The 11659-nt window shown below is 36.8% G+C and overlaps 1 protein-coding gene across 1 annotated transcript; it reads left to right on the forward strand.

The window, feature by feature from the left end:
* Window positions 1–1140: 1140 nt before the first annotated feature.
* LOC126080339 (olfactory receptor 10AG1-like) lies at window positions 1141–2082 on the forward strand. Its single transcript, XM_049891588.1, has one exon. The coding sequence runs from the start codon at window positions 1141–1143 to the stop codon at window positions 2080–2082; it is 942 nt and encodes a 313-aa protein (XP_049747545.1).
* Window positions 2083–11659: the final 9577 nt, after the last annotated feature.

An 11659-nucleotide genomic window follows, 5' to 3' on the forward strand; every position in this document is an offset into this window, starting at 1 on the left:
AGAACCATAACTAAAAAGTAAACAGTTTAAATTGGTAGGTAGAGGATAGGTTTTACCAACATTATCTCATTTACTTCTCACAAAGAAGTAAAACTTAGAAAATATAAATAAATGCCTAATATCGCACAGATAATAAATCACAGGGATAGGAGTCAAATTCAAGTCCATTAAAAAAAAATGATACTGACTTGCAATCATAAAACCTGTGCCCAATTCGTCGGATTGTCTACACTTATTGAGTCTCAATAACTTTGTTTCTAAAGAAGAGTCAGTTCAGAAACAGTTAAGTGAAATGTTATTTTTTGAGTAACAGCAAAAATAATGACAGGGGCACACAGCACATTGGGTACAAATGATGTAACAGCCAATATCTTCCCTCCTCTTGACTCACACACATAATCGCAGGTAACAAATACCCTTCATACTTCCCTGCTTGTCCAGGGTGACTACATATATTGTTGTGTCTGAATCAATATACCCAGGCTAATTTTCCTGGAAAAAAAAAAAAAAAAAAAAAACCTCTTATCTACTTAATATCCTGATAAAAGATATTTGTCTTATTCCCCTATCCAAAATGAAATATTCTGTCAATTTTCTTTCTAAACTACCTAATATGAACTGTGTAATAGGTTTGTTTTTTTTTTTAATAGGAACCTATATGCTTAAAGTCGTCAAGAGATGAGAAAATGAAGCATTGAAACAGGCATTTGAACATGTATGTGAGAAGACAGTTTATGATATAGTGTTTGACAAGCTTGATGAGAAAATACATAGAGAAATAAAATAAGATTGTCAAGGTACGTAATTAATTTAAAGTGAGATTAGATGGCAAAACTGAGGGTCCATTTCCAGCAGTTGTCAGTTGCTCCAGTGCCTGTGCTGAGTCAGTGTAACTTGATCCATCACGGGCTGTGCTCCAAAAGTTTAAGGAAATGATCTTAAAAAAAATTTTTTTGAGGGGATTGTTAACTGTGATTTAACAGGAGGACATGGGGCATACATAATTAGTATCATTCTCAAAGTGCGAACAACTGCAATGATCATAAAATCCAGCTCAGACACCTCAATACAGTTTAGAGAACAGGCAAAGAGATACAGGAAGGTAAAGGAAATGCACATATAAATTTACCTTTTCCACATATGAATCATCAGGAAAAACCACCAGAAGAAAATCTAACTGAAATGATGGAATTTGCCCTCTTAGGCTTTGCTGACATGCCCCATCTCCAGTGGTTCCTCTTTGGATTGTTTTTAGTCATCTATATCATTACCCTGATGAGCAATGGCACCATATTTCTAATAACAAAAATGGATCCTACTCTCCAGAGTCCTGTGTATTTTTTCCTGGCAAATTTTTCCTTCTTGGAAATATGCTATGTATCAGCTACTCTCCCCAGAATGCTGATGAATCTAGGGACCCAGAGAAGAAGAATTTCTTTAGTTGCCTGTGCTACACAGATGTGCTTTGTTCTTCTGTTCGGAGGTACAGAGTCTTTGCTCCTGGCAGTAATGGCCTATGATCGCTATGTGGCCATTTGTAACCCTCTGCACTATCCTCTAGTCATGAACCACAGGGTCTGTATCCAGTTGGTGACTGGGTCCTGGACCACTGGAATCCCAGTTATGATAGGACATACGTATCAGATTTTCTCTCTGCCTTTTTGTAGATCTAAACAAATTAACCATTTCTTCCGTGACATTCCCCCAATACTCAAGCTAGCTTGTGGGGACACATTTGTAAATGAGATGTTGGTCTACATAGTTACTGTGTTATTTGTCATGGTTCCATTTCTGTTGATTCTTTGCTCCTATAGTGAAATCATCTCCATCATCCTGAAGTTGCCATCAGCCACAAGTCAAGCTAAAGCCTTCTTCACTTGCTCATCTCATCTTATGGTTGTGGTGTTATTCTTTGAATCATGTATTATTACATACTTAAGACCCAACACCAGACATTCAGATGGAACTGACAAAATGCTTTCTCTTTTCTACACTATCCTAACACCTTTGTTTAATCCCGTGATATATAGTCTAAGGAACAAGGATGACATAATAGTACTGAAAAAATTGCTGTGTAAATAATTCTCTTCATTAACGAATGAGTTAAATGTATAAGAATTGCTTTCTTACATATTTTTTGTCCAATTTCAATAGATGTATACCCTTATCTATACCTTGTCTTTCATACTGATGCAATTATTTTCAAACTAAAAATTACTTGTAATATTGTTAGACCTTTCTGCTCAAGTTATGTAAATAATATATGTGTCATCTGATAGAAAATCATTCCATTAGTAAATCTAAAACTTCATTGCATGATGTTTTTCCTCAATAAAAACTTTTGCAGGGATTGATTTAATCCAGTCGCTTGTAATATATAACTTATTATATCACTTATTGGAAAACATTCAATTCATTTCCATGAGTGTCCACACAGTTGTGACACAGATTTTAAAAGCCAGGTTGGTGATATGCATTAATCAAAATATACAGTGGTCCCTAGTGGCACTGGATGCAGGATCCCCATGAATACCAAAATCTGTTGGTGCTCAAGTCTCTTATATAAAGTGGCTAAATGTTTTCATATAACCCACACACCACCTTCTGTATACTTTAAACCACCTCTATCTTATAATGCCCTTGAGTATATCGCACCTGAATTTAGAGACCATCTCAAGAATAGATTTGACGCACTGAACACTAGTGACTGAAGACCAGACGAGTTGTGGAATGACATCAAGGACATCATCCATAAAGAAAGCAAGAGGTCACCAAAAAGACAGGAAAGAAAGAAAACACCAAGTTGGATGTCAGAGGAGACTCTGGAAATTGCTCTTGAGCGTCGAGCAGCTAAAGGAAAAGGAAGAATTGATGAGGTAAAAGAACTGAACGGAACATTTCAAAAGGCCTCTTGAGAAGATAAAGTAAAGTATTATAATGACATGTGCAAAGAGCTGGAGATAGAAAACCAAAAGGGAAGAACAAGCTCGGCGTTTCTCGAGCTGAAAGACCTGAAGAAAAAATTCAAGCCTCGAGTTGCAATAGTGAAGGATTCCATGGGGAAAATATTAAACGACGCTGGAAGCATCAAAAGAAGATGGAAGGAGTACACAGAGTCATCATACCAAAAAGAATTAGTTGATATTCAACCATTTCAAGAGGGAGCATATGATCAGGAACTGATAGTACTGAAGGAAGAAGTCCAAGCTGCTCTGAAGGCATTGGCGAAAAACAAGACTCCAGGAATTGATGGAATATCAATTGAGATGTTTCAACAAACAGATGCAGTGCTGGAGGTCTATGCCAAGAAATACGGAAGACAGTTTCCTAGCCAACTGACTGGAAGAGATCCATCTTTATGCCTATTCCCAAGAAAGGTGATCCAACTGAATGTGGAAATTATAGAACAATGTCATTAATATCACACACAAACAAAATTTTGTTGAAGATCATTCAAAAAAGGCTGCAAAAGTGTATCGACAGGGAACTGCCAGAAATTCAGGCTGGTTTCAGAAGAGGATGTGGAACCAGGGATATCATTGCTGATGTCAGGTGGATCCTGGCTGAAGGTAGAAAATACCAGAAGGATGTTTACTTGTGTTTTATTGACTATGCAAAGGCATTCGACTGTGTGGATTATAACAAACTATGGATAACACTGGGAAGAATGGAAATTCCAGAACACTTAATTGTGCTCATGAAGAACCTTTACATAGGCCAAGAGGCAGTTGTTCGGACAGAACAACGGGATACTGATCGGTTTAAAGTCAGGAAAGGTGTGCGTCAGGGCCGTATTCTTTCACCATACCTATTTAATGTGTATGCTGAACAAATAATACAAGAAGCTGGGCTATATGAAGAAGAACATGGCATCAAGATTGGAGGAAGACTCATTAACAACCTGCGTTATGCAGATGACACAACCTTGCTTGCTGAAAGTGAAGAGGACTTGAAGCACTTACAGATGAGGATCAAAGACCACAGCCTTCAGTATGGACTGCACATCAACATAAAGAAAACAAAAATCCTCACAACTGGACCAATGAGCAACATCATGATAAATGGAGAAAAGATCGAAGTTGTCAAGGATTTCATTTTACTTGGATCCACATTCAACAGCAATGGAAGCAGCAGTAGAGAAATCAAAAGACACATTGCATTGGGTAAGTCTGTTGCAAAGGACTTCTTCAAAGTGTTGAAGAGCAAAGATGTCACCCTGAAGACTAAGGTGTGCCTGACCCAAGCCGTGATATTTTCAATCACATCATATGCATGTGAAAGCTGGACAATGAATAAGGAAGACCGAAGAAGAGTTGACACCTTCGAACTGTGGTGTTGGCGAAGGATATTGAATATACCATGGACTGCCAAAAGAACAAACAAATCTGTCTTGGAGGAAGTGCAGCCAGAATGCTCCTTAGAGGCAAGGATGGCGAGGCCTTGTCTCACATACATTGGACATGTTGTCAGGAGGGATCAGTCCCTGTAGATGGACATCATGCTTGGCAGGGTACAGGATCAGAGGAAAAGAGGAAGGCCCTCAATGAGATGGATTGACACAGTGGCTGCAACAATGGGCTCCAGCATAACAATGATTGCAAGGATGGTGCAGGACTGGGCAGTGTTTCGTTCTGTTGTGCATAGGGTCGCTATGAGTCTGAACCGGCTCGATGGCACCTAACAACAACCTAAAACAATGTAAATACTGTGTAAATGGTTCTTACACAGTGTAGGTTAGGAGAAACGACAAGATTCAAGGCAAAAAAATGTGCCAACAAGTGCTAGAGAGACTGAAGATCCGTGAAATGGCAGGAGGCTACAGCAGGGTATGCCTGCACATCACATCATTCACATGGATTCAGTGACACAATAACAACAATAATACAATCTCTGTGATAAACCTGGAAAGGTCTCTGAAGAAGTAACATTTGAGCTGAGTCCTAAATAGTTAGAAGGAACTATGCAAAGAACATTCTAGGCAGATGAAAAAGCAAAGGAAGACCCTTTATATTCTCGGAACCCTGAAGAACTGATTGCCTAGGGAAAAATGTCTCTGCAGATAAGACTGGAAATAAAGGCAGGGGCCAAGTTATATAGCAGTTTTCAATTCCCTGGAAAGAAATGTGAATTATTCCAAATATAATGGTAATCCATGAAAATGCTTAAGATTTTCTTTAGAGAACACTTACAGTGCTTCAAATCCACCAACCATTCCTACTCTGTCCTACAGAGTAGTTATGAGCTTCACTCAGATCAAGAGCAAGGAGTTCATTGTTTATTTGTTTTTATAGAGAATACTTAAGAAATAATGAAGAATTCAAGCTCCTAGAACAATAGTGTAGAGGGTGATGGGTGCGGTAATGAATCTTTCATGTGTTTAAGTAACTTAAAATTACAAACCCAGCCTTGAAACAAGAATCATATGGAATGGGAAGCATATTAAGCAGCAATCTACTGCATTTTATGGTGGTATTTGATTTGATGTATAGATAGATGATAGGTAAATGATAGATGATAGATGATAGATAGATGATAGATAGATGATAGATAGATGATAGATAGATGATAGATAGATAGATGATAGATAGATAGATAGATGATAGATAGATAGATAGATAGATGATAGATAGATAGATGATTGATAGATGATAGATAGATAGATAGATGATTGATAGATAGATAGATAGATAGATAGATAGATGATTGATAGATAGATAGATAGATGATAGATAGATAGATAGATAGATGATAGATAGATAGATAGATAGATAGATAGATAGATAGATAGATAGATAGATAGATAGATAGATAGATAGATAGATAGATAGATAGATGATAGATAGATATTAAATTGTCCCTTGGTATCTGCAGGGGATTGGTTCTAGGATACACGTGGCTATAAAATGGCATAGTATTTGAATATAATGTATATGCATTCTCCTGTATACTTTAAATCATTGTAATACCTAATGCAATGTAAAAGCTATGTAAATAGTCGTTATACAGTAGTGTATTTTTTAGAGAATAACGACAAGATGCAAGGTGAACAGTGCTCAGACGAGTACAGAAGAGAGACTGAGAATCTGTGAAACGGTGGGAGGCTACATCAAGGTATGCTTACACATCATTATTTTAGCATGGATTCAGCATAGCACTCGGCTCCAGGCAAATTCAAGCTTTGCTCTTTAGAACTTCCTTTTTTTTCCTCCTCAAATATTTTCATTCCACAGTTGGTTGAATCTGTGAATGCGGAATGCACAGATGTGGAGGACCAGTTGTATATGCCCAGATACACACTCACATACACACACACACATATATATGAATAAATAATGTATGATATATGATATATAATATAGTACATAGTATACATACTTTATATTATTAATTATAAATGGTAATGATAAATGATATTTGATTATATATGCATGTATATGTACCTGTGTGTGTGTGTGTGTGTGTGTATGGTCTCTATAAGTCAGAATTGGCTTGAAGACTGTGGCTTTGGTATTCGAATATATACATTTACATGTATTTATATATAAAGTGTTAATGTTCTCACATTAGTTTATAGATAATAAAATGGAGACTCGAAGAGTCCTATTTCTTAACCTCTTATAAGCCATTAATCCCAGATTATCTATATGGATTTTAAAGAAAACTAGAGAAATAATTTATTTCACTTCTCTAGTTACAAATACTCAATAGTTTTGTAATGCATTAAGGGCAAAAACCTCTTTGCAAAATTGAGAAAATGTCCAACAATCAGGAGGGGTGGAGCAAGATGATGAAATGAGGGGATGTTCCCATTTACTCCCCCAGTAACTAACATACTGACCAATGAATAAAAACAAGCACATACTGAGAATTCAGAACTCAGGACAGCAGCTGATGTGTTGTAGAGTCAGGGTGAGTCCATAAGCAAGAGAGAAGATCAGGGCTGGCACAGAAGCTGGAAGAACATACCTATTACCATTGGGGGTACTTGCTCATTGCAGTCAGTTTGGGAAAGGACTGGGCAACACTCCAAACAGGGAACACAGAAAGGGAGCTAATCTTAGGAAGCTGTAGCTAGATTTATTAAGGCAGCACAACCTGGCCACTCAAATTGGGAGGCTGTGAAAGGAGACTGTGGCACTGCAAGAGGGAGCTGTTGAATCTCACCGAGGTCTGAGACAGATGGGCACTAGGACCAGGAGGAACTGAATGGGCAGCATGGCAAGGGAAATACTTTAGCCTGACAGGCAACACAGAGGGAAACAGTTGGTTCCCTGCCCACGGGGGGACACTGTGGGAGAGTCTGTACAGGGACACCCATGATGGAAACACATAGAGAGCCCTAAACTTTGCCACAGGGAAGTTGAGGCCCACTATTTACGTCAGTGTCTGCGACCAGCTAACCCTCCCTCTCCCATGTATGCGTAATGACTTCCAAAAACAATCATCCAGAACTGAATAAGCACTGAAAAAAACGTAAGGATGAGTACCTTCCAGTGGTTTTGAGGAGAAGACACCAAGTTCACTGCTGCTGGATTGAATCTAACTCACGGTGACACTGTGGGGCGGAGTGGAGCTGCCCTAAGTGGTTTTCAGTGCTGTGAGTCTTTGTGGAGGTAGAATTCTCCATGTTTCTCCCACAAAGTGGCTTGTGGATGGAGGTGCCAACCTTTCGATTGTCAGCCTAGCTACTGCACCACCAGGGCACCCAATCAGAAAACTTTATCACAAAAACCAGAATACCAAATTTAGCATAAAAAATAATAACAAAAGGCTCAAGTTAAACAGAAAATAGTAAAGCACACAAAAATCACAGTATAAGAAAAACCAATCCAAAGCGAAACATGAAGAAGAGGAAATTTCCCCTACGGAGGTCAGCCTAAGGCAAAGAATTAATAATTTTCAGACGATGGTGCTAAATATGTTCAAAGAAAGATAAAAGCATACAGAATACAAACTAGCAACGATCCGGAAACAAATGGAGGAACAAAGTAAGATTCAACGATGAAATCAAAACATTCAAAAAATAAAACAAAGAGAACCATTGGAACTGGAGAATAAAGCAACTGATTTAGAAAAAGCAAGAGAAACACTCAACAATAGAATTGAACAGACAGAAGCTGGAATAAAAGAGAAGACAAAATGACTGAACTTATCAAGTCTGAAGGGAAACAAAAGAAAAGCGAAAAAAAAAAAACCAAAAAGGAATATGGCATTCAATGAAGAAATCTAACATTAGAATTATTGGGGTCCCAGAACTCCACGAAAAAAATAGAAACATAGAAATGATTTTCCAAGATATAATCAGAGAGAGTTTCCCAAATCCAAACAGAGAATCAAGTCTGAAACTATAGGAAGCTACACAAATCCCAATCAGAAGAGACACAAAAAGATTAACTCCAGGCATAACCTAATCACACTCAGTTGTTTTGGGTACTAACCTACAGGTTGGTGGTTTGAGCCCACTGTCAACACAGCAGAAGAAAGGTCTGGCGATCTGCTTCTGTTAAGAGTACAAGCAAGAAAGCCCTATAGAGAAGTTCTGTTCTTTAACACACGGGGTGTCCATGATTTGGAATCTATTTGACATAAGTGTTTTTTTGTTTTATTTAGTCTTTGAACCAATAGAACTTGCACACATATGAAATTATCCCATTAATCTGTATTGCAACATTGTTTGTAATTGCAAAAGATTGTAAGCCAATTAAACTAGAATTGTTAAATGGTTTGTCTTTCTCCGACTTTATGAGTTTTCATTATAATATTCTCATAAGCCTTTTTTTCTTTCACATCTATAGGATGCCTCTTAAAATAATTTAAAAAAAATGTATCCAGGTTTTTCTAGTGGCTGAAGCAGAAATACTGGCTTTCTGTGAGCCGCTGAAACTTAATCAGAAATGGAAGTGTTTTCTTTGTTTTAAATGTTGGAAACTATATGAGATTTGGTTTTAAGTCTACTCGTTCATAAACATTTTAGTTTGTTTCTTCAAATTGATTCATATGCCTAAACTTAAATTTAGATAGCTATTTATTAAAGTACATTTAGGGAGTTAAAAGTAAAGCTAATGAATGTGAAAATAGTTTTAGGATATATAACTGACAAAGAGATTATGTCCCCAATATAAAAGAAAAGGTCAAATAGATAATAATAAAGACAAATAATTCAAAAGAAAATTGATCAATTGACACTTGCATGCCCTTTAAAAGAGAAAAATCCATAAACATATTAAAATACGTCCTACCTCAACATCAATAACCATTCAAATTGAAACTACAATGACATCCTATATCAAGCTAATGGGTAAAAATTGTAAAGGATGATAATAGTGAGTTCTGGTCATGAAGTGGAATATCACATTGGTACTTACAAACGTTGCTATTACAAGTATAAACTGATACATCTGCTCTGAAAAATTATTTGAGAGCTAAATAAATGCCTGATACTTTTAGGTAAAAACCCCATTCTAATGAGTTCTTATGTGCAAAGCAAAAGTACGCATGTCCCAAAATGGAAACATCCCAAATGTTCACCATAGTAGAAGGAATTTTTCAAAACTCTGAATATTTATACCTGAAATGATAGGAACAAAACTGAACAAACTGTAAGCATGTGCAATAATATGAATGATTTCTAAAATACAATGCTCATTGATGAAATTAAAATGCACAGAACACAAACCACACGACTTGTTTTACATAAAGTGCAGAGGGAATATTGATTTGTATTTTTTCATAGACATAGTTACATAGTGGAATATATGTAGAAAAATAAGTGCATGATTATAATAAATGTCAAACTCGGGATTGCTGTTGGGTTGGGGTTAGTGTGACCAGGACATGGTTGGTAATTGATGGGTGGTGATGTTCTATGAATCCATTTGCTTTAGAATTACATGAGTATTTTTTTTAAGATTTTTTTCAATTAATTTGCAATACACATTTTTTAAAATAATATTTTATTAAGTTTTTGATGAAAGTTTACATAGCAAGTTAGGTTCCAGTTTGACAATTTCCACACAAATTGTTAGTGACATTAGGTACATTTATTACAATAATATGTCAACGTTCCCTTTAATTATGTTGTTTATTCCATTTCCAGTACTCTAATTTCCCTGCCAACACATGTCTGCCAGTTTGTGATACTGTGTGGGGTTGTGTGTTGCTGTGATGCTGGAAGCTATGCCACCAACATTGAAATACCAGCAGGGTCATGCATGGTGGATGGGTTTCAGCTGAGCTTCCAGACTAAGACAGGCTAGGAAGAAGGACAGGGAAGTCTACTTCTGAAAATATTTAGCTAGTGAAAACCTTACTAATAACAGCAGGACATTGTTATAATGCCAGAAGACAAGCCCCACAGGTTGGAAGGCACTCAAAGTATGACTGCCTCCTCAAAGTAGAGTTGTCCTTAATGATGTGAATGGAGTCAAGCTTTTGGGACTTCCATTTGCAGATGTGGCACGAATAAAAATGAGAAGAAACAGCTGCAAGAATCCATTAATAATTGGAATGTGGAATGTACAAAGTATGAATCTAGGAAAATTAGAAGTCATCAAAAATGAAATGGGATGCATAAACATTGATATCTTCAGCATTAGTGAGCTGAAATGGACTGATATTGGCCATTTTGACTTGGAAAATTATATGGTCTACTATTCTGGGAATGACAAGTTGAAGAGGAATGGTGTTGCATTCGTCTTCAAAAAGAACATTTCAAGAGCTATCCTGAAGTACAATGCTGTCAGTGATAGGAAAATATCCATAGGCCTTCAAGGAAAACCAGTTAATACGACTTCTTATTCAAACTTATACACCAACCACTAAGGCCAGAGAAGAAGAAATTGAAGGTTTTTACCACCTTCTGCAGTCTGAAATTGATGGAACAAAGAAATTATAGAATTACTAATGGATTGATTTGCTATCTGCTAATACATATATTACTTATATAATTTGAGCAGAAAGTTTTGACAACATTAGAAGTGATTTTAAATTTGGAAATAATTTCACTGCATGGAAAGACAAGGTACCTTAGTAATTTCTTGCTTCTATAAAAGAAATACCCCAAGTGTATCGCTTAACAAAGAAAAATCTATTCTCATAGCCCAGGAGGCTAGAAGTCCAGATTCAGGGGGATAGCTCCAGGGGAAGCTTTCTTTCTCTGTTGGCTCTGGGGGAAGGTCCTTGTCATCAATCCTCCTCTGGTTTAGGAGTTTCTCAATGCAGGGACTCCAGGACCAAGGATGCACTCTCCTCCTTGTTCTTTATTCTTGGTGGTGGGAATTTCCCCAGTCACTTCTCTCTTTTATTCCAAAACAGACTGACTAAAGATACAACCTAATGTTGTAGATTGAGTCCTACCTCATTAACATAACTGCCTCTAATTCTTTATCTTTAACAACATAGACTTGAGATTTACAACCCTAAGGAAAATATCCACATCAAACCCTTTGCCTTCTAGAATATTCAGACTCATAGGACAAAACGGTGGACAATCACACAATTCTAGGAATCATGGCCTAGCCAAGTTAAAACACATTTTTGTGGGCATAATTCAATCCATAACACAAGGTATAGATAAATGTATATATAGCTATTGAAATTTGATTTAAAATATATAAGAAAACAATTCTTATACATTTAGCTCATTATTTAATGAAGTGAA

This window comes from Elephas maximus, chromosome 7 (assembly GCF_024166365.1).
Source record: "Elephas maximus indicus isolate mEleMax1 chromosome 7, mEleMax1 primary haplotype, whole genome shotgun sequence".
Lineage (NCBI taxonomy): Eukaryota > Metazoa > Chordata > Mammalia > Proboscidea > Elephantidae > Elephas > Elephas maximus.

What these genes read in the sequence shown, in the direction of transcription:
- LOC126080339 (XM_049891588.1), top strand. Translation starts at nt 1,141, where the DNA reads ATGAATCATCAGGAAAAACCACCAGAAGAAAATCTAACTGAAATGATG.